The following is a 25091-nucleotide window of genomic DNA, read 5'->3' as shown; positions in this document are numbered from 1 at the left end:
AACTGTTTCTATGAAAATATCTGGAGATGTTACATGACTACATGATCAAGATCATTTTTAAAATAATAATTAGCTTATTTTTCAATGAAGAATAAAAGTCATATTGATAATTTGGATTCAAAGCATATTTTTTGCCACCTAAATAAGCGAAGTACTATTAGAAAAAAATTTTTTAGCTCAAAAATACACATATCTATTTTTGACACTGGCCTTAAATATTCAAAACAAAACAAAAAAAGGTCATCTGACTGTTGGGACTGGCAGGGGAGGAGAAGGTAAGATGTAGAGGATTTGGTGATTTCATTAATATGCTGAATGCCCAGTGTAGAGACTCCTTCCGCCAATGCACATTAGCAACTTGTCTACAGATTATAGCCTTGTTGATTGTTTGGGACACTGAGAAACTAAACAATTTCTCCTTGGTTATAACAGGCAAGCACTTTTTGAAAGAAAAGATATTTTTGAAGTCTTTAATCTATATGAGATTATATGAGTGATATCAAATTCCAATAGAAATAAGGACCACTAAAACATACCTAAAGATCCCTGTGGGCTGCATCATGACTTAGAAAACCACATATTAATATTATCTATGTTTTATTGCATTGTAATTTATTTTGTCAAATATTTTTCAATTCCATTTCAATGTGGATCAGCTCACACTCAGGAGTACCACTGCTGAGCTTCCAAGTAGAATGATGTGGGGAGAACATAAGATGTCTTCTGATACTAATACTGAAAAGTTTATTTTGTCATAAGCAACACATTAATTATGATATAAATCTTCAGTACATTAGGCTGGGAAACTACTGTTCTTTTCTTAGCCCAAGACAGCCAAGAGGGAAGAAACTGGCCAACAGCACCAAACTAATCTTAAATACTACATCACCATGAGTAAACCTAATTTTTGTTCTTAGGATCTGGCTCTAGCAAAACCTCAACTAGCATTAAGCAAGACTATGTATTTAAAACGATAAATTATTTGTGTAATTAACTGTTACTTGTGAAACAGTTTATTATTCATTATGGATTTTTCTTCCATTTAAGAGAGCCAGAGGTAATGAATTTTTCTATCAGGGTACGCTTTGCTTGCTTCTCTTTTCCAACCAATTATTATTGCCTAAAAACATAATTTTCTTTCATTTTATTGTCATATTTAGTATCACATTTTTGGTAATAAGAAAAATGACAAAATTAACTTTGGGAACTATCAGTTTATAGAATATAAAGCTCAAGAGATAGTTACTAAGCTATTTTTAATAATTTAAATTTTAAAAAAAGTTTTAGGTATGAGAAACAGTCACTGAAGTATACATAAAAGTTGAGTCACAAAATGCTATCCATAAACTAGCACTGCCAATTTGTAAAGCTCAAAATGAGTATACAGTAAAAAAAAAGGTACTGACATATATCCATAAATAGGAAAACACTTGCTCTTTTCCAAAAGCCTTCATTTTTTCTAATTTGAATGAGTTTGTAGTAGACATCTTAGCTTCTTGTACTCTGTTCAGTAATGATTAAAGTAAGCATGTTTAAGATAAAGTGATTCTACAGAAGATATTTTCTTTTTGACTTTACAACCCCTGTATTTATTCTTACCCTAAAATACACTGTCTTGCCCCTCACAGAAAATTTAAAAAGCTTCCATGAGAAAAGTTAACACCTCCCAAGGAAAACTTGGGATAGTGCATGCAACTGAATTACTTACATGTTTACAGTTGAATCATACCCAAATATCCATCTTTCAACTTAAACTGCCTATTTATTATGTGTAAGAGATATCCAGCATCAAATTTCCTAGATCATTCTTAATCAGTTTAAGGCACAGAGAAAAAATAAATATGATGAGAGAAACTACTTACAATATAAAGGACAAAAACAATAATGAAAAAAGACTTTGGAATGATCAGGCAGTAAATAATTAGACTTATGATTTTTAAATGGAACATATGAAAAGTTCCATGTTATCAAAATCAGTTTCACAATTGGTATCATTTTGAAAAACTACCTCAGAAATAGCTCCAAACTAATCTTGCAGGGCCAATTAAGATTAAGAGGCAGTGTGGTATAGAAAGAGGATTGAGTCAGCCTTGGAGTCAGAAACATCCAGGTTCAAGTCCAGACTCTGCCACATGGGAAATCACTTAACATTAAAGTCCTAGCAAATCACACATGTGGGTTTAAAAAAAGAAAGGTTGAAATTAGCCTATGGTAAGTATTTGTATAATAGAAAAAAATCAAACTCAGTTAAGTCACTACTATTTACTGATGTCTGTGTGAATAAATAACAGAATACTGAGCTGACCATGAAGAACAATTTTTCTGTTTTATCATCACCATTACTATCATCACTCACTTTACCAAATAGAGATGAACTAATTTATTCAGCCTTTGCAGGGGCTGTGATTTGAATGGTACAGAAACTCCAGAGAAAGGAAAAACCATTATTACCAACAGAGATGAACCTATACACCAAAACTGACTGCAATGCGATGAAAGGTTAAGTGACTTGCCCAAGATATCACAGCCAGTATTGTTGTAGAATGATAGGGACTAATGTAATATTAATAGAACTGAGATCTTTTTGGGTAAGGAAATTCCCTCTACCAAAGCAGCTTCTCTGCAAATTAGAATCCCTAAAAAGACATTTTTTTGAGCACTGAGGGGATAAGTGACTAGCCCAACATCACACAGCTTGTGTGAGTCAAAGATGGGACTTCAACCCAGGTCTTCCTAGCTATTAGGCTAGCATTCTGTATTCCACTCTCATTAATGTTAATGGTAATTAACAATAACAGCCAGTTTATAAATAGTATGCTATAGCTTACAAAGCAATTTACATAATCTCTTTTGGACTTATTTGATCTTCAAGATAACCTTGTGAGATTGGTGGTGTTATGCCCATTTTACAGACAAGGAAACAGGTACAGAGATGTTACAATGCCTTGTTCAATGTCACATGGTTAGCAACTGAGTTGAGAGCAGGAGGGATTTGAACACAGGGCTCTTTCAGCTTTAAAACCAGTACTCTCTTCAAAACAGTACCTCAGAAGATAATATCTGCTAAATGGCAAACCGAGAATATATTTAGAGATATCAAAGCAATATCCAATGTTGATATCAAGATATACAGACACAGGAATTTCTTAACTTTGGAGCATATTTTGGCTCCTGGAAAATGAGCTGTAAGTCAAAGTCTGAGAATTCATTATAATTTCTGCACTACAAACAGTCACTAAGCTATGTTGTACAATCAAAGAGCCCTATTCAAATATCATGACTTTGAAAAAAAGATGTATGAATATTAATTCTAATATCCTTTACATCTATAGATTTTCCTCCAAAAATAAATATAACTCAAAATATAACTTTTTTCTATCTTATGGCTCATTCCCCTTTTCTTGACCTAGCTATTTCTTTGGTGTCAATGTCATACTTTAAGAAAACTTTCTTTTTTTAGTCATGTGATAAATGATAGTGGCTTTAGGACCAGCTTTTTAAGCTTTATGAGTCAAGAAAGCCAACATTTGTGTGAGTGTGTATTTTCACTAACTAGAAATAATATTCCAAAACATCTATTGTTAAAGGGGATAGTAGTGGGTGTCAATTACTGTATATTAATGAAATAAAAACTTTTAAGTCCCTAGGTGGTTATTCAATTCCATTCTAAATTAATCAAACTGTTTTAAGGACAATCTGTCAATATACCACAGTGTAAATCATACAAGTGAACCTGCACAAGAAAATCCCCTTTGCATTGGTGTGTCAATTGTACATTGGTGTGTAAATCCTTGTTCATATTATATCCCAAGGCCAACATTTATTGAGCACCTCCTCTGGACCAGGTGCAGTGCTAGGCACTTGCTGCCCACCCTAACTCTCTTAGAGGAGTTTACTTACATTCCATCACATACACAAGAGAATAAAATCAATCCCTTGAAAATATCTTTTAAAAACCTCTTGTAAACTTGCCTTGTCACCTTTACAGGGTGTTGTTCTCTGTGTACTCAACCACAAGGGTGCTTGGGCTTCCTTGCTGTTTCCCTCACATCTCCTGGCTATGTGTTCACTGGCTGTTGTCCTTGTCTACAATTCCCTCCCTCTTCACCTCTGCCTTCTAGTTTCCTTCAAGTTTCAGATAAAATCCAATGTTGTACAAGACATCTTTCTAAGCCCACTTTAATTTTAGTGTTTTCCCTCTGAATTCTGGTGCCTTCCTTGTGATGATATCCAATTTATACGTAGTTGTTTCCATATTGTCTCTCACATTAGAATGCGAGGTCCTTGAGTGCAGAGAACGTTTTTCACTTTGCTTGTATGCTACGTGTGTAGCGTAGTATTGTACCTGGCACGCAGGTGGCATTTAATTAATGCTTGTTGACTTAATTTTTATTGAGAAAGCAAGCTGTGGAATGCTTGAAATATCTGGTGATACAAAGTAACCAGAAAAAGAACTCAAAATAAGGAATACTGCATTCTTAGGTGTTTTTTAAAGTTTTTTTTTGTTAACTTCTAAATCCAAGTCCAGTTACTACCACTAACATTTCATGAAATCTCTGAAAACTACACAATAGGAAAAAAATTAGGTTCAGTTATTTAACTTATATTTTGAAAAATTACTATTCATTAGATATTTTTTAAGCTTTTAAAGGTCAGAGTATCATTATATGGATTTAGGGCACAAATTTCCAATAAAATATAAGGCACTTCTATGAAACAGAGTATATTAAATATTGAGCTGATATAACACACAATTTTCCTCTGGTCACAATGAAAGGTAGTGATGGGTTGGGGGAGAATTCCATGGAAGACACAGACAGAAGTTCCAGTATTAGAAGAGGCAACCCCAGGGAGAAAAATGCTTCCTGAGGGCAGGAACCATCTCAAATTTGTATTTGCATCCCCGGCCCCTAAACACAAGCATCTAACACACAGCAAACAAACACTTAATCTATGAAACAAGAACTAGAAAGAAACAAAGATGAGAAAACTCTTTTATGTTAGTTCCATGTGAAATTATGCTAGTCCCAAGGGAAGTTTAAAGAAGTTAGATATAAAACTTTCACTTAACAAAACATTTATTAGAAAAATTTATCAGAAACACTTGGTGAAAAAGTCTCTAATTTGGACATGGGGACTATGATCGCTTTGCATAAAGATGTAAAATCTCCAGAATGTAAAAACAAAGTAAGAAAAAAAATTTTAATAGGGTATGGAAAGAGAGAAAATAAGATTTCTGCTAACTGAAAAAAATTAAATTAAAAAAATATATGTTGTTGATGAGACCTAAGGCTGACTGTCTCCCAGGGTTGTTGTGACAGTATATTTGTAAAGCACTTTAGCACAGTGGCTGGAATATAGTAGGCAATACACAGATGGCAAGGATAATAAGGATGATGATGATGTCTACCTTAAAGAACTGGCATATAAGCAAATGCTGAATTAATTAGTTTAAAACAAAATTAGATAAAGCAGGAACTTATAAAAGCAGGCAGACAATTGGCTTAGTAGATAGAACACTGGACCTGGAGCCAGGAACATCTAAGTTCAAACACAGCCTAAAGACATTTACTAGCTTTCTGATCCAGGGCAAATCACTAAACTACTCTCTGCCTCAGTTTCCTTGTCTGTAAAATGTACAGGGTTGTTGTGAGGATCAAATGAGAAAATATTTATAATAAGCTTTGCAAACCTTTTAGTGCTATACAAATGCTAGGCATTTTTATAATTATTTTTAATTCACCAACGTAAATTTCATAACAAAAGGGTAATAATCTTTACAGAATCTAGAAAAAGAAGGCTCAGAGTAAGAACTTTCTAATAGCTATCTATTACTGTAAAAGAGAGAAAGGTGATTTCTCTATTTGCCAGACACCAGGAAGAAATGTTCAAAATTAGCCATAATTACTCAGCTTGTGTTGAAATAGTACAAATGATACATGCCACGTGATAAAATCTCATTTCTTTTTACTTTGATTACACATATGCCAACAAAATAGTAGTCTGATTGCTGATTCAATTTGTTAGACAGCTTGAAAGGAAAACCTGGATGGCACACGTTTTTTTATGTTCCTAGCACTGAGCAGATATATGCTCCATTCTAAATTAAGTACAATAACAACTGATTGATATCAGTTTCCTGAGTTTTGTTAGTGTTCAATCATTAACAGTTTTTGAACATATCCTCTGTTCTAGGCATTATGCTAGGCAGTATGGATAAGATGAAACTTAAAAAGTGCCTGCCCTCAAGGAGTTTATATCCCACAAGAGGATAACTAACATGTACACAGATATGCACACACAAAATATTTACAAAGCTATTTTAGTGGTGAAAGACCACTGACATGGAGTGGGTGAAAGAGATCAGGAAAAGACTTTTGTATCTGAGGTGGAATTCTGATTTGTACTTTGAAGGAAGCTAGGGATTCAGAGTAGAAAGAGCATTCCGGGGATACTGGACAGCTTTTATTACAGCAGCATATCCAATTAGTTGATTTCTCAAAACATTAATAACACCTGAAAGAACTAATAAAATTGTATTTCTGAATTTACAAAATTAAAAAACAAATCCCAGATCCATGTGGTGGTAGTCCATGTCATCAAGACATAGATAATCAATGAAATTTTATATCAACAACCAATCAGTCAATCAGGTGTTTGTTATAGATCATCAAAACTGGGACCAAGATAGAAAATTCAATTCAAAGATATATAAATAAGTGGTGATCTGATTATGGCTTCACTTCAGTGATAGTTATTTAAAATAACTTAAAATTTCAAATTAATACAAAGATAACCAAATTCTCAAATCCTAGGGGATAACATGCCTATGCTAGTAAATTGCCTTCCTAGATAGAAACCCAATAAAAAATGAAGTTTCTTCAATGTTAATATTAAATTGATAGAAATACCAATTATTCAGCATGACTGGAATGTCAGAATGGATTTTTTTGAGAGAAAAATCAACGAAGTATTATTTTTAGCTCACGTCATTAAATTAGCATAACCATTAAAATGAACTAAAAGCCACAAGACATTACAGAGGGGAAAAAAACAATAAAATAAGTGTGCTTCATATTAAGATCATGGCACTCTATTGGTGGGTTAAAATATCTTAATTGACAAATTTAGTTAAATCCAATTTCAGTTTTCTATAAAAAACTCAAGCAAGTTTCCTTTATTTTAAATGCTTCTGTTTCCCCATTTAAGATCTATTTCTAATGTTAAAAAAGGGAGGAAGTACACAAACTTTCCATACTAAAAAGTTTTTCCCAAGTGTTCAGATTTTCTAAAACAATTCTAATGGTAGATGCAGAATAGCACCACATACAGCAATAAATAAATAAATAAATGAAAATCAAACACCATATAATTAAAATTAAAACAATTCAAACCCACAAACAAAATATAATACTTTAAACAAAGCAAAGAGTGGCTAAATCTAAGGACATTTAAAATGCATGCTTCTAAGGGATTTACTGGTCTACATCCTGATCTAGGATACCTCCTAGAGATTAAAAATAAAACACCCAATACACGATGGATCTACTTAAAAACATAAGACTACCATCACTAAAGAAAATCAAGACAGGAAAAAAAGTACTGAAGGGAAAGAAACAGGAACATACCAAATCTAGAACAGAGATTGCTGGCATAGCAGTCTGCTGCAGGTAACAGAGAGGGAAAAAAAAGAAAGATGAAGTGTGAAAATAAAAGTTAAGTTTAGACTCCTACTGTGCCCAAAGGCAGATTTCTGTTGATTTTACTTCATCTGTTTTTGAAGGAAAAGAGTAAAACACCATTGACTAGTTTATAGTGCTATGAAGACAATGACAGCAGACTGACACATTTTAATTTCTTCATTATAGAAACCTGAGAGCAGCAGCACTGATAGGCTTTTTTTCACTAGAGACCTTATCAAGAATAATGTAAATGAGGCAAATTAAAGAAATACTCTAAGATCAAAATCCATAGAGATGACATGCAATGCCCAGTGCTTTAAGTTAACTTCTGTTAGATCACCAATAATGAAGAAGTAGCCCTCCGAGAAATGAGCAACTACAAGTAAAACCACACACATGCATGTGCGCCATTTTGCTATTTGGAAGAGAAGAAATGATAAATGTTAAAGTTAGCAATGTTTTAAAACTATAAATAGCAATTTAATGATTAGAGATAAAAATACTGAAACTACAGCAAAAGAAGTCTTACATTCATCATATTTATCTAATTATCAATCTAATGACAAGAATCTAGCCATCAATTCAAAGGGGCAACTTCCAGTACAAGGAGAAAAATAAGAATTAACAACCCTAATACACTTAGAAAATTACGTTAGAACGTCAATATCATTAATAATCGCAAAGAATTTGTTTTTGAAGACAAGCTGCTGAAAGTTACATATTTATTAATTATTCTTAAATAAGTTTAATAAACAAAATTCATAGCAAAAACTACGTCCGATATTTAGGAATCCTACAAATGCCCAAAATTAACTTTTGGAATACATGGAGGTGGAAGTTTGGATTCAGTTTACTGGATAAATTATGTTCCAAATGAAAAAGAAAAAAGAAAAGAATAGCCTGAAACAGAAACTTACGTGCATGTTACTAGATTGGGCCAAACACAGCAGCCCAATTAGATGAACTGGAGTTAGAATCACAACACAAACTAGTATGTGAAAGATCCGCAGCTGTCTGTGAAAGACTTTAGCTGTCTCATCTCACTATATCACAACACAAATTGAATAAAAATACTCAGCATTAATTTTCGCAAATTGTCATAAAGGACTGATATCAACGTAGCCCAGGAAATACAACTATCAATACTTTCATTATTTCATTGAAGAAACAAAGTACCTTGAATTCAATTGAATTCTGGCATTTTTACACTGTTTTTAATCTGACAAGAATAAATAGATTTTGTTCTTATGCTTTTGAAAAGTACCAATGTGACTAGAGACCTAAATGGGAAAAAGAGATGAGCAAAATGTTGAACTGGCTTTCTGTTTATACCTCAAATAAAAACTGGTTATTGATTTATACAAACTCCTCTGTCTTTTAAATATTATGGCCAACTAATAACTTCTCTGTTAAACACCAAGTTAAGGACTTGTAAAATTTAAACATCACTATAAATTCTAAACATAATTATTTGTGTTTGGAAAACAACTCCCCTATTGTTCCCACCAATTCCTGTAACTTCCTAGACTCTTTTCCAGGGACCACTGCACTCCTCTGTATGTAGTCTCTCCTCTTATTAGAATGTAAAGTCACTGAAGGCAGGTGACAGACAATTTGTATTTCCATTCCCAGTTCCCTGCACAGTGCTTGGCTCCAAAGAAAGACATAATAAATACTTTTATGTTCTTTCATTTGTTCAATGCCACTAAAAGTTGGTAAAGAATACCTTTCTTCTTTTTTGCTTACTCAAAAGGAGGGTGAAAAGAATAATTTTGGAACTTGGTCATAAAAAAATCTAATGTGTTGATATGAACAGCTAATATTTGCTAAGTATTTTTCTTTTTGTTCCTCAGACTTTTCTAACCTATGTTCTTTGCACCAGCTTTATAAAAATATTCAGTGTGATAAGCATTAACAACCTATGTTACACCAGTCTTTTTCCTTTAAAACTAGTTTCTGTACTGTACACATGTACTGTGTTCATGAATTTATATACAGCCATAACACATACACAGATATTAAGAAGGTAAATAGAGAGAGAGATCCCAGATACGCACACCCAAAGGATTTTTCCCCTTTACCCTGGTTCTTCTTTCGGCCTCTAGGCGCTGCATAATTAACATGGTGTCTACATCATCATCCTCCTCATCCTCATCATCTTCATCCTTCTGCTTTGACTCTTGGAGTCTCTTCTGGAACTGCCACTCTAACATGAGTTTTCGTAAACGGTCATTTTCTTCTGCCGTGCGATCTGGTTTGTTTTGAAGATCCTGAATCTCTTTGCTTAGCATGTCTACAATGTGCATTTGCTGCTGCTTCTCCAGCTTTTCCTTGGCATCCCGTTTCCATGGGTCAGGGGACAGGCTATCACTAGAGGAAAGCTCTTCTTTGCTGATTGTGATGTACTGCAAATCTCTCCGCTCAATTGTCCGTGGCTGCTGCTGGGGCTGCAGCTCCCGGATAACTGTTTCTTGGGGTCTCTGTAACGTAGATGGCTTTTCTGGCTTTATCTGCTGGACAGTTATAGGAGTAAGTTGAGTGGGGTTCAGGGGCTGAGTGCGCATTTGCCCCAGCTTTCTTTCCTGTTCTCGTCGCTTCCTCTCTCTTTCTTCCTCTAAACGAGCTTTTTCCTTTTCATACCACCGCTGGTGTTCCTCTCTCTTTTTACGTTCTGCAGCCACTGCTGGTGCAGACTGAGGTCCTATCTGGTGCAGGGGAGGAGGGGGAGGCAGAGGTAAATCCATTGGAACCCCATCAAAGTCAGCTGCATAGTGCACGGGAGGAGGAGGGGGAGGAGGAGGAAGGTCAGTTCGAATAGGCTGAGAAATAGCCACTGGGGTTGGCTGAAGAGCTGTTGGTGTTTTCCAACGCCCAGGGCCACTTTTGGTTAAAGTAGAAGCCGGGGTAACAGACTTAGAAGAATGGTTCAAGAATTCTTGGCTGGATGTGCTAGATTCCACAGAAGAGCTCTGATTTATCCACATGTCACTATCAGACTTTCGATCTAAATAGTCTGAATCTTTGTGATGACACTCTGGTTGGTAAACTTGATCATCTCTCAATTCTTCTTGGGAACGAGTAACACGCTGGGAAAAAAAAGGAAAAATACTTAACGCATTTAAAAAAAAGGCATACTTTACAAATTAAAAAAAAACTAGATCTAGTTAGATATATGTGAAAATAATTTCTAAGTGACCTTTAATGACTTGACAATATAAACCATTCTAAATGTGAATTCTACTTCTACAACTACTTAATACATGTAGTATGAACATGTACTTGATCAATAACTCAATTCAAATGGAAAATAAAGATACTGTCACTTTCTCATAATGCTTTTAGGAAAAAATAAAAAATTGTATATGTATAAAACAATGCTTATGAAAAAGATCAATAAATTAAAAAGTTCTCTGTAATAAAATCCCCTAGTAAGTTTTTTAAAGTTAATCTTTCATCACCTTTACACCTATTTCAAACAACATAAAAAAATCCATGTGTTTCTAAACCTCATGAACCATATAAATTTTAACAAAGTTAAGTACAATGTAAGGAAAGAGGTTAAAATGCATGGAAATTTGAGATATTCTGCATTTTCCAACCTAGATAGACTAGGAGACAAATATAAAGCCACTTAGCTGCTTCCCTACTATTTGAAATAACCTTTTAATCCCTTTTGCTCTCAACAAATAACTGTCCTAAAGGAAAGGAATATACTGGCAGAAGCATTTTATTATTATTATTATTCTAATCTCCAAAGAATAAAGATAGAAAATTAAATCCCAACAAGATTCCCTAATCAGAAACAACAATTTTCCCACAACAATTAGTGAATGAGGAAATGGGGATACAGATTTACTAAAGAAATAAAGATCATTTCTACTTCTCCTGAAAGAGCTAGAAAACAGTACAACTATAACTTGGAAAATGCCCATTACCCAATTATACCCTTTAATCCCTTACATAGTCACATGCCAGGAAGTGTCTTTCCTACTGTTTATAAAATAATTGCATATACAGCAGCTGTCCTAAAATATTTAAAGGAAATAATGCATATAAAGTGGTTTATACATTTGTAATAGAGTTTGCTTATATAACCTTTCTCCTCTACTCATGTTCTGCCTTTGTTTTCCCTGCTAAAAATTCTACTATGCTAAACAAAGCGAAATAAAAACTATTTCAACTCTTCAATGGATCAGTGATCTTATCAATAAGAAAACTCCCAATGGTACAAATCACAACCCACCCAACATCCCATTCCATACAGTTCTTGTCCATATCCTCTCATAAATCCATGGAGAGTTGGAGGGAACAGAATCATAAATGTGATCATAAATGTGATGAGAGATTTCCTTTAGATTAATACATTATTTGTGTATCAGTGCAGCACATGACTTGACAAGCTATTTGTTATACCTAATTCTTGTCACAAGACCAGGCCACCTTTTTTCCAATCATGGTTTGCTTTATTATGCCCTTTCTTTTATGTGATTTTTCATGTGATATGCTAATATGCAAATTACCAAAATTTATTTATGCTTACTATGGCCACCTCTTTGAATAATCAACTATTTTCATTCTTTGGAAACTGTGACTTGAATTCTGTGACTACTACCCATATGTCATCATTGAAAGAACAATGGTTTTTGTTTAAGGCTGAAGTTCAGGGCTCATGAAAAGCACTGAGCAGTATTCTCCAAATGTGATCTAATCTGCTATCTTCCTCCCATCAATCTTGGGCCCATTCCATCATTCATTTGTAATAATTCTCCTCATATAAGTACTGAAAACAAATTCTACAGGTTGTTCATTCAACCACATATCCTGAGCAGGTAGTTAAGTCAATTGTAGATCTCACTTAGGAGGCTCTGAAATGTCTCAGGACTTGGTACGATCAGCCTATCACCTATAGGACCTCAATATCTGGAGGGTAGACTCAGAGCTCTAGGCCTAATAGCAGTTAGGCCTATTCTACTGTTGTTCTAGACAGCTTGATGCTACCATAAAGGTCTATGAGAGCTTGCTAAGTTGAAGAAAATATGAGGAGAAATTTCTTTCCTATACGAAATGCATGCATTTTTCACAATGGAACTACTTATGCTAGTTGCTGTCATGAATAATCAGGTAATATTTTACCTCTTTCTCAGAACAACTCAACAATCCTGTTCCATAGCTGTTGAGCTTCAGTGATTCTACTTTGTACACCTCCATTAATCTCCCAACTCTGTTTATCTCCACTAATCTTGTCCATGACCCTTACTAGATTTCTATCTTCAAGGAGTATTAAAATGTAGAGTTCTGTTTCATGAGATTTTCCCTGATGGACCGAAGTAATAAAACCAAACTTAAGTTAAAACTGCTGTATTCTAGGTTAATTCTTCAATAAAGCCCACAACAAGAAGTCCATATCTCTTCAAATTGTAATTTCCACTGGACATTCTTTAAGAGAGTACTAAAAAATTCTGTTGGCAAGCACACAAATCTCAATTTTACACTTTACTTGCCATTAATAATAACATTTATATAGTGCTTTAAGATGCACAAAGTGCTTTGTATATTATTTCATATGATTAATACTAACACTCAGAGACTAAAGAAAAAGAGATCACTTACCCATTCCCCCCACCCCTAGAACTTCATAGGCTTCTCACAGGACTTAGCACAGAAATCTAGGCCTGCTGTTACTGAGGCTGTTACTGGTTCCTCTTTAGGCAACCTAGTGCCCGACTCACATCAAGAGGCTCACCACATTAATACAGAAATAAGTGCAGAAATCAGATGGCCATAATCCATGATAGCTCTAAACTCTTTTAAAAAAATTTTTTTTAGTTTTCAAACATTCACTTTTATAAGATTTTGAGTTCCAAATTTTTCTCGATCTTCCCCTTCCCTTTTCCCAAGACAGCAATCTGACAAAGGCTATACATGGAACTCATATTAAACATATTTCCACATTAGTTATGTTGTGGAAAAAGAATCTGAACAAAAATGAAAAACCATAAGAAGGAAAAAACAAAATGATGCAATCTGCATTCAGACTCCATAGTTCTTTCTCTGGATGTACATAGCTTCCATTATGGGTCTTTTGGAGTTGTCTTAGATCACTGCACTGCTGTAGCTCAGAAGTCTTGAGCTCAGTGATATCCAACAGGCTCAGTTTCCCTGGTAGCTGGGATTACAGGCTTGTGGCATGAGCTACCAGAGCCAACCTGAAAAGCCCTTTAAGACAACATTTTGTGATACTCAAGAGTTTTGTCACATTCAAATAATAATGTATGAAGAAAAGGAAAACACTTGTGTCTCAGACATTGTTAGGTGCTAAACAGTTCCTGCCATCAAGAAAGTTACATTCAGTTAGGGAAGACTGATCTTTCTGTAGACACAGACACACACACAGACACACACACAGACACACACACAGACACACGTGTATATTAAAATAGGCAAAATGCTGGGTTATTTTGGGGAATATGCACTAGAAACTGGGGGTGGAGGAATTAGGAAAGGCTTCATGCATATGGCATGTCACTTGAACTAAGCTCTTCAGAAAAGTAGGAATTCTAAGTCAGAGTTGAGGCTAGAGCTCATTTTGGGTATGATGAATGATCAATACAAAGGCAGAGAGACTAGAAATGGAATGTCATGTCTGAGAAACATTGAGAAGGCCAGTCTGGCTGGACCACAGAGTATACGAAGGGAATTAATGTATACAAAGGCTGGAAAGGCAGGCTGGAACCACAATGTCAAGGGCTTTAAATGGCAGAGAAGTTTGTATGATCCTGGGGTGGTAGGAAACCACTAGACTTTATTAAGCAAGAGAGTGACATGAACAGATCTAGGACTTTAGGAAAAACCACTTTTGGTACTTGTGTGGAGAATGTTTTTGAGAGGTAAGAGGCTTGAAGCTTAAGCACAGAAGCAGTGAGTATTCCAAGTGATTATTTATTGGTGAAAAACCTGGATCTTCCCTGCCCTTGATATTGCATGCGTGTATTTCATCACAATTGATGAAATGGAAAAAACAGCCATGTAGATCCTAAGATCATAACTCTAGAGCTGTAAAGTATTTTAGAGGCCATTCAGATCAACCCTCTCATTTGACAAATGAGGGAACATGGGTCAGAAGTAACAGAAAATTTCTCAATCTTACCTCTCTTCTGCCTTTTTTTTTTTTTTTTAGCACTATCGACGCAGACTGGCATAAGAATTGTTGTCAAGTCTTTGTAACTGACTTTTTCCTCTACCACTTTTGATATTTTTGTGAAGTGATTCTACTTCCACCATCCTCCTCCCTTGAAATTTTATAAACAAATTTACATTCTAAACTACTGTGTCCCTGTTTCCTTGCCTTTTAGGGGGAAAAAAACCCTAGTGGAGATAGAGAGCCTTGTATGTGTAGGATTGGACAGGTCGAGCTATTTCCAGGGAGAAATTCATTCTTAGATATGGCTACCTTTGACTAGTCCTTGGGAAGTATCTTTAGTGTGGGCCAATCGTAGTGTTTCATAGCCTCTATTGCAGTACTTAGCACAGGGAAGTTTATGTGATCTCAAGTGCATATCATAGGTGTTTAATAAACATTAACTGAATAAAAAAAATTTAAAAAATTTCCACTGGCTGCCACTTTACAAGGGGAACAAATGTTTTGTGGCTGAGGTAGCTCCTAGACACTTTTCATTTCCACATTGTGGTAATTTACTTAGATCAGTTAAAATTTCTTAGGAATGGCAATTAAGTCTGTTGATAAGAGTTCCCTTATCTATTTCTCAATGTTTAAATAGATTAGATTGAAGTTATCTAAATTGCAAGAAATATCTTCTCTATTTAATTCTTTTCTAATTTAGTATTGATTTGGATCTTTCCTCTGAAATGTTTTAATTCTACAATGAGAAATTAGTCCCACAACAGTAACCAGAACTATGAAGATATGGCTAGGCAATTTAATTTTCTGTAATAGTGTTTGAAGTTCAATGCCCAATGCTGCTCAAATACCTCCTGGAAGAAAGTTTTCATGATATATAAACTTGAGGCTTCTCTACAATTAATGCATTTTTGGCCTCAATTCTTGAATCATATTTTCCAACAATGTTTTTTTGTCATATAACCTTATACATCTGCATTACAACCAAGGACAAAAATAGGGACTAAACCTGTGATTTCACTTATATAGTGAATTTCTGAGCGAAAAAAGTTTCTCTACCAATTAAAGTAGGCATCTTCTTTGGAACTTAGTCTTAGAGAGTTGTCTGAGCAAGCTATCTCTATTAAAGTATATGCTGATTTAATTAGAAAGATTTCATGGTTTCTCATAGATTTCTCTACCTTTTCACCTTCTTAAACAAATACTTGTTCATAAGCAAAAATCATTTTCATGGGTTTTTTTTAGCAGGTACTTATAAGGAACACTATAGTGTTAGAGGAGGGAGGATCAGGTGAGAAAGTGAGAAGGCATTCTAGGCACAGAGAACAGAAGTATCACATACAGAGAATTACAAGTAAGCCTGTCTCAAGAAAAATGCCCATTTGATATAAGTCTAACAAGAATTCCTAGAAAAATTAAAGAAAGGCATGTAGTACAGGAAAAATTGAGAAAAAACATGAGTCATGCAAATAAACTAAGAATAGAATGAGTTAAAATCTAATAAATCTTATTAAAGGTAAATGTAAAACCTAACTCTTAAGATCACAAAAAAAAAAAAAAAAAAAAATCACCTCCTTAAGTACAATATGGAAAAATCATGGCCAGATAACAATTTGCCTGAAAAAGTTTTTTGTGGACATTAAGTTTGATGTGACTCATCAGTGTGATACTGCAGCCAAGAATGGAATTTTAACGTTAGGCTACATTAAAAGACAGGTAAAGTTCAGAGACGACAGACTACACTAAAGGTCTTCAGGGACAAAGTAGATAAGTCCTTGCTGAATATGTTGTAATTTGAATTATTTCTCAGGAAAAGACTGGACTAGCTGGCTACTATCTCTATCAATTTTTCATTTTACTTTATTCTTCTGTTGTAGAGCAATATTGCTTAAACTGAATTCTGTAAACCCCAATGTTCAAAAGAACGTGAATAAGAGTTCTGAAAAGAAATTTTAAAGCTTGTGATTATTGTTACTTCTCAAATATATAATAAAATATATATAATATTCTATATATAGAATATTATATATATACACACACATATATATAATAAAATAAGAGTGATGATTTAATTTTCACTTATTATTTAAGTGAGGAAAATTTTGTGCCAAGCAAAAAGGTAGAATTTACTACAGGTTGGTATGATAAAGTTGGGCTTCACAGACTTGGTGATTGTGTTCCCTAGTTTTGCTGAACTGTTTTTTGTTTCTTCTTCCTGTTTTATTTTTTGTTACAAAGGATAGCTTGCAGAGTCAAAGGATATATTCAGAAATGAAGATGTAAAAACAAAAGACAGCAATAAAAGCAAACCATTTTAGAATTGGAATCAAGAGAAACAGGCTGAAAATCTAATTCTGACATTCACAGGTGACATAACCAGCAGTAATTAAGAACATCTCTGAGCTATAGCTACTTCACCTCTAAACTGGAACTAATACTAAACACAGTACTCTAACAGGATTGTTAAAAGGATCAGGTGAGATAATGAGTATAAAATGCTTGGCAAACTTGACAGGTTTGTTATATCCCATATAGTATTTAACACTAACATGTAAATAAATGCATTTGCTTTTAAAAAAATCTCTCCAATCCACTTTATATCTAGGATCATGTTCCCAGATCATCAAATAACAAATTACAGGTTTTTACCAAACTATTTGCAGTCCTAAAATGCCTTACAGCAAAATAAGCTTTAGAAAGTTAGTTGAATAATTCATTTCCAACCTGAATTATGACACTGGAATGATTATTATCTGTCTGGATCTGCTGTTTTTCATCATAATTGGTCCATTGATTCTGAACAGGAACCATACGATCCTGAGATTTAGAAGCTGGGAATGTAAAGTACTCTCTGGTATATGTTTGAGTTGGGATAGGATAAGCTTCAGGTCTTGGTGGTGGTGTCTGCTCCTGTAAAAGGCATAAAATATAAAGGAAAAGTACACATGTAGCCATTTTCACAAAGAAGAATTTTTCTAATTATCTTTAGAAACATGTTTCATCCTAGAGATCTGAAAATATCTCAGAACAGTAAAATTTACCTTAACATTCATTACATCATGGAATCCTAAAATTTTAAAGCTGAAGTACTCAAAATTTGATAACTAGTCATTTGAGTATAGAAAAATACTATGTAAATAATGATATTTAATATTAAATTACAATTTAGAAAAACTGCTTGACAGCTAGCAATCGGTATTCCTAACTAGGTTTAAGAATAAGAAATATTGTTTAACTTCTTCCTTCTGACCTCTGTACAGAGATTTCCAGTAGAAACGGATGTAATCTTAGCTGAAGTTCCAGTGGCATATGTGTTTTTCCCTCCAGGACTAGGAGGTTGATCTGTTGGGGTTAATTACAAAAAAAGAGTCTCAATATATTCATACATTTAAATATTCATATTCAATAAACAGAGAAGGGAGGTATTCATAGAGAAGGGAGTACAGGTTGAATGCAATGATATCATTAGGACTGTTGAAAGTCAGGCAGCTAGTCAATCTCAGGAATAAAGACAACACGTAACTTGAAACGCTGACATAAGCCCTCATTCCACTTAAGCTGATGTCCATAGCACTAATACTGGTGCTACAAGGCAGGCACTTCATAAGGACAACATAAACTTTTGGAAGGGTTTTCAAAGTTTATTCCAAAACCTGGAGAATTAACTCTCTAATCAAAATTCTACATAACTTTGATATACTTTTGGCATATTTTTCATGGTAGAACTATCCATGTAAAATTTCCAGTTTAATTTACATACTTCAACCTGTATTTATGCATATGCACATATAATAACAAACACACTGACTTCCTAGATGGAGACAAAAAACAAGCTTAATTTGTCTTACTTGCTACATTAGGGCTAGACCGGTGATCAGCTCTGTTCTTCATTAGCCTGTCATCTCCTGGGAGTTTCTTTGGTTCACTATACTCTGTCCAAGGCAGCTGAGGACTTTCAGGTGACCCATTTTGGGCTGAATTATTATACAGCTCAAAACCTTCACTCTTTGGTCGGGGTTTACCTGAACCTCGTCGATCTGAAACTATAACAAAAAAGGGCATTTAAAATAGCAATCTTTCCTTTTTGTCTTAAAGATTCTCCTTAAAATGTTTTGCATAATTTCATATAAATATTTTTCTTAGCTTCTGAAAAAGGAAATCAATTTTTCAACTAGTTCAAAAAATGGGGGGAGGGGTATGTTTAGTTTGTAGAAAGAATATAGTTATGCCAAGTATAGTGGCTAAACAGGGCTTTCATTGGAGGTGGGGACCATGAGAAATCTAAACCCAGACTTCAATGGTATGGAGAAATCTCATTGTAGAAACTCCACTCATGCAGATCAGGAACTTTCTTAAAGTTAAAGTCTTAAGAGAGATGCCTGAAGAACTGGAGTGTTAAAGTCTATTGTAAAGCTGGTATAACTGGGTTTGAAACCAGGCCTTTCTATCTCCAATCCCCAAAGTGAGTCCTCTAATATACCGAATTTCCTCTTTAGTCTTTTCACATAGAATACAAAATCTTTCAATAGTCTCAATAAAGTTAAAAAAACACAACACTGATGATCTTATTTATTTCTTGTCATTGAGAATAAAGTCATTCTTCCAGATAGCCAAGTGGAGCATAAGGCATAGTCAGACATTTAATTTAAAACTTTAGGAAAGTAGATTTTGAAAGTTTCAGAAAAATGGTGCAGAAAAAAGTATAATTTCCAGGACCACATGCCCTCAAAAAAAGAAAGCTCCAAACAAATGGACAAAAACTTTTGTACCCTTAACTCAAATGAAATATGGCATGTTCTGGGATTGAAGAGAGATAATAATTCACACATCTAACATTTTAAGGTGTGCAAAGTCTTTTCCTCCTACAGACCTTCTGCTGTAAAACCACACAGATGAGTAAGCTGGAGTTCTGAGAAGTTTAAGTGAATATCCCAAGTCTGAGAGTTCTGAGCCCCAAAAACATCACAGGTCCACATACAGGTCTGCCCTCAAACTAGAAGGCTAAGAGTAAAATGGAATCAGCCACGAGTCCTAGAATTGTCCATGCATTGTCCTTTCATTGTAAAGAGTTTCTGTGGTGGAGGACATAGAAGTTGTCTTCTACCCGAAATTCTTATTGTCAATCAATCAGTCTCTAGGAAAGGACCCTACTATCACAAGTTGATGAATTTGATAGTTGACAAATGCCATCTGAACTCTGGGATATTTTCCTGAAGTTTTGCGCAAGGCTGGGGCAGAAATAGATAGGGAACCTAATTCTTTAGGATCAAAACTGCATCTCTATATGCCAAGATTCCCTTGGTATTGGACGCCTGGGCTCTGAAGCACATCTTGGAGCTTGTCTGAGAGCAGCATTACAAATGCCCGAGTATTGCAAGAATTGAAAATTTTTTTTTCTCTTCAGCCAGTTTCCCTCAAAAGAATGTAAGCTTCTTAAAAGCATATATTGTTTCATTTTTATCTTGGTATTCCTAGTGCTTGACACATGTAGGAAGAATCATTAGGAGGCTATTATAATAGTCTAGGTGGGAAGAAAAACTCTTGAAGAAGGTTGATTGCAATGAGGATAAAAAAGAACTGAAAAGAAGGGAACAGGGGAGGGGAAGGGAATGACAGAGAAAGAGAAAGAGTCAACTCTTTTCATGACTATGTATGCAACTGATGGGAATATGTGGAGTTAGGTCCAGGGCATTTTCCTGATAACTATCCAAAAAAGGAAACAGAGGTACATTTGGCATGACATGTTTTTAATGAGCCCTATTAACTAAAAATCATCATGGCCTTCGTTCCTAAACTCTCACATAACACCACATGAAAAGCAGGTGATCTATACCCTGTTCATTGTGTTTTTTGTTTATGGCCTCTACTGCTCTCCTCCCTTTTGGAGATTCTGGATATTTGCATGTCTCCAGCCATCAGCACCTCTTCCAATTTACACAATTCCTTAAATATTACTGTCAGCAATTTAGGTCATGTCTATAAGTTCTTTCAGAGCCTGAAATGAAATGAATATAAAAACCCTCAAATGGGGTCATGAAGATTTGGTCAGGACTGAAAAACAACTGAACAAGGGCATTTAGGTGGTGGATTGGATAGAGTGCCAGCCTAGAGTCAGGAAGACCTGAATTCAGATCTGACCTCAGACACTTACTAGTTGTACGACCTTGGGCATGGCCAAGAAAAGCCCAAATGGAATCAGACAACACTGAATAAAAACAAATCATCACCACTGGTAACATGCAATTCTCTCTTGCTACTTGTGGCACTCTAAACTTTGATTCTTCAGAGACTAAGCAAGAAAAACAAAGGAAGAATGAGAAAAAAAAATAACTGAAATGGAACCCTGTGAAATTGTAACGATCAAACTTGTCTCCAAAGAAAAGACATGAGAAGGCACGTCCATTTTGAGTCTTTGCAGAGAGGTGGGCAGTTATAAGTTCGGAACACTGAATATATCACCAGATTATTTTGATACGTTGCTTAATTTTGGTGACTTATTTCTTCCCCTTCTATTTTAGTCTTTCCTATAAAGGAGTATAGTCTAGGAGGGTATATAGGTGGAGGGATATATATCTAAAAACAAAAGGCAAAGAAAAGAAATTTTTTTTTAAGAAAATGGTTTGTTTCTGGGAGCACTGGGGGTCATTGAAACTGCTGTACAAAGGGTACACAATCCACTTTCTTTCTCTTACTTAGTTTTGGACCCAACTCATCCACCTATGGTATCTGTCCAATGTGTGTGTACGCGAGTGTGTATATAACCAGACAGACTGTCTAGCTCTACAAATTGTCCTCCAATTGCTTATCAAAATATGATAGCAGGTACTCTTCATCTATTTGCTTTTCCTGTGTAGACTGTTAACCCAACTCTTGAATAGTTGTGGATTTCTAAGAGGCTTTATATAGGTTTATGAAGCTCCATGACACATCTACTCAGTGTTACCTAAAACAGAAGCACAACTGGATAAAATCCTATTGTTTTCAAACCATCTACCCTAAGGAAAATGCCACATACAATGGAAAACATATTCCATTTTCCATAACTAATTCTCACCTCTTTGCATCATGGGAGAAGGCTGGTTGAGCAGAGTAGCCAGGCCGTGGTAAATTGCTCCTTGTTTTGCAACTTCTAATGTCACCACAGAACCTGTTCTTGTCATGAGCTCTGCTGCCCTGGAAGAGAATATGGAAGTGGAAAAACTTCCTTAAGATTATATCAGTACTGTGATATCTGAAGCACACGCCCAGTGGCTAACAGAAGCACTAAATAGGTACATCTACTTTTCCCAGGTGATCCCTTACACTTTTTGCCTTACACTCATAACCAATTGCTCACTCTCTTTTTCAAAGTGAATAATGACAGAATAAATGGGTCATTTACTACCATTAGAAATTTGCTTACAATTTTATTACCTAGCCTTTTCAAAGAAACTATGCCAGCTTCAAAAATACATTTCTTATTTAGAAGAGTCATAATAAACATTAAATTGAAGATACAGAATACCTTCAAGAATGGTCTCATGAACGTATTAGTGTGTACAATGCCAAAGTTAATGACAAAGTCTACTTTTTTTTTTTTTTCAAATTCTAACAAACAAAAATAAGTAATACCTTTCCTGGGACAGTCCTACTAAACTCCGCCCATCCACACTAAGCAGTTGATCACCTGCAGCCAGACGTCCATCCTATTTGTAAGTTTTGGAAAGTCAGGAAAAGACAGAAGGAAAGAGAGAATCTTCTTATTTAATGTTTTAAACAATGGCTAAAAATATCAACTACATTTGATAAATAGTTCCAAATAACTTGTTTTAATCAGTAAAACTTCTGAGATCCTGGAAATTTTCTAATTCAAAAATTTTACTAACCACATCAGCAGCACCTCCTTTTACAACAGACTTCACATAAATTCCAAGTTTATCTTGACCTGCACCCTATGAAAAGAGATAATATACACTTGTGTTAAAAAATGTCATGTTTAGAAGTCGATTTAGAATACTTAAAATCTAAAACTTCTACATGTTAAATGAAGATTTGAAATAAAAATCTTATTTATACAGCATCAAACTCCTTACACTTTGCAAAACCAAAGAAGCAGCAGACAAAAAATGTTTCTACCTACATTTTAAAACTGAATGGTAACATTTTAAATATAGGTCAATTAACAGTATTTCAACAGTTTTTAAAATGCTCTGAAATTTTTAATAGTGGAAAAAACACAGGGTCTGAGGGCCAGTGGCCTATGAATCACAACATTGCCAATTAATAGCTTTGTGACCTCTAAGAACTTCAGTTGCCTCACTAGTAGAAATTAAGACAATTCTACAATGTAATCCCAAGAATTACTGTGAGCAAAATGATTTGTAAACTGTATAGTACTGAAGATGTATTGAAGAAATGAAAGTTATTATGATTCCAGGAAGACATTTAGAAACATTATGAAGTATCTATATGAATTTCATTTCTAATTATTTAACCGGAAAATACATTCATTTTCATTCTTATATTACTATTGTGCAGGCTTATCCTCATCTCCTACAACTGCTAACGTTCTCCTTTTCCCCCGAAAACTAGCTCGTTTATGTATTTTATATACTTATACAAATAATATGATGTTTCATCAACTAAAAATAAGCTACTTGAGGACAGGTACTACTTTTTTCTTTGCATCACCAGGAACTTTAAAAAAAAAAAAAAAGCTTGTGGAGTTTAGTAAGAAAATAATTATATACCGTGAAACACAGCACGCAGCTAATCTATTACTTAGCCTCAAATATTCAGAGGTAGAGTCCTAAGTCAGCTCATAAAGGCTAGGGAGAATAAATTGTTATACTGTCAGTGCGAAAATTTACTCACAACTTGGAAATCAGAAAACAGCTACAAAGATTTATAGTTTTGTTGATTGTTCAGACTAAAAGTGATAGAGAAAATGTTAATATTGCAGATTAAACTTAAAGATATATCCAGTACATATCCCCTCGCCAATTGTTAAAACATTTACCAGAACAAACACACTAAGATTCAATTGTCTTATACATGAACAATGAAATACAGGGAGATAAATGTGGGTACTCATTATGTTCTTCTGATTATTACTTTTATATAATCCATAAAATTCCATTTTCATGGCAAATAACAACTTTGTATTATTTATTAAAACCATTTATGTAGTAATCTAGTTTATGTTCTCTGACTTCCATTTATTTAATACTATACAGTTAACAGGAAAAACAAAGACACTTATCCAGAAAGTTAGTCATATGTAAATATGCATATTTCTAAGACCAAAGTGACTAAACTTCACTGAGCCAGTTTCTTCATTTGTAAAGTAAGAGTGGAGAACTAGCTGGTTTTAAATATCCTTTCTAGCTCTAAATCTTTAATCTTATAGAGTTAGATGTTACATTTTTGATGTCATTCAGTTGAGTCAGACCATCATAACCACATGTGAGGTTTTCTTGGGAAAGATAATAGGAATGGTTTGAAAGTTCCTTCTCCAGCTCACTTTTTACAGATGAGGAACTGTGGCAAAATGGGTTAAGGGACTTGTCCAGGGTTACATGGCTACTAAACGTCTGAGGCTGGATTTGAATTCAGGTCTTCCTGACTCCAGGCCCAGCACTCTATTCACTGTACCATCTAGTTGCCCATGCACATACATATATATGTGTGTATGTACACACATGCCATGTGCACACAATACACTTCAGTATTTCAAAGATCTGTGCTTCTGTTCTTGTAAGTTCTCCCTCCGCAGTCATCACAATCTCTCTATACCTTAACTAGATGTTCTTTGACAGTAGTTACTAGGGCATTAGTACTATGTAAATTCTAATTAAGAACTTTCATAATTAACAATATAACTCATTTCATCTGAGCTATAAATGATCACATCTATACTATATGTGGTAGCTGCAACCTACAAATACACTCAACACATGGGTTGTGGCATGTAAATGCTCAACAAATATTTGTCTACAGAATGAAGAGTGAATCCTGCTGTGGTTCTGGGATTCCTTAGGCACATTACAATTACCTCAAAGGCTGTGCTACAAAATTTTTACAAAATTTTTTAATGGAAATATAAATAATAAAATCATGTCATACTGCAAAGAAAATAAGGAGACATATTTTAAGGCAAACCTTTCCATATTGGTATCACAGAACATGTGAAAATTAAAAGACTGTGTTATAGGCTAATTATGCCAAATGACTTTTTTTTGACAAATAAGAAGTGCTTTTATTTAGAATTTGTTGGCTACACATTGACATTT

At 34.6% G+C, this 25091-nt stretch overlaps 1 protein-coding gene across 24 annotated transcripts in view; it reads right to left on the bottom strand.

The window, feature by feature from the left end:
* Positions 1-25091, bottom strand: part of AFDN (afadin, adherens junction formation factor) — a 179154-nt gene that overhangs the window by 13815 nt on the left and 140248 nt on the right. For 12 of the 24 annotated variants that reach the window (XM_072643891.1, XM_072643895.1, XM_072643898.1 and 9 more), the window contains 7 exons: positions 22686-22751; positions 22432-22505; positions 21875-21993; positions 18669-18863; positions 18071-18162; positions 17545-17730; positions 9740-10768 (listed from right to left, as the gene is read on the bottom strand). In XM_072643891.1, coding sequence (XP_072499992.1) covers positions 9740-10768; positions 17545-17730; positions 18071-18162; positions 18669-18863; positions 21875-21993; positions 22432-22505; positions 22686-22751 — 1761 coding nt within the window. The remainder of the gene's footprint in view (positions 1-9739; positions 10769-17544; positions 17731-18070; positions 18163-18668; positions 18864-21874; positions 21994-22431; positions 22506-22685; positions 22752-25091) is intronic. The other 12 variants (XM_072643904.1, XM_072643906.1, XM_072643908.1 and 9 more) reach the window with 1 other exon arrangement.

Source organism: Notamacropus eugenii, chromosome 2, assembly GCF_028372415.1.
Source record: "Notamacropus eugenii isolate mMacEug1 chromosome 2, mMacEug1.pri_v2, whole genome shotgun sequence".
Classification (NCBI taxonomy): domain Eukaryota; kingdom Metazoa; phylum Chordata; class Mammalia; order Diprotodontia; family Macropodidae; genus Notamacropus; species Notamacropus eugenii.
The sequence above is the reverse complement of the archived record's forward strand: the minus strand, read 5'-3'. Positions and strand labels throughout refer to the sequence as shown.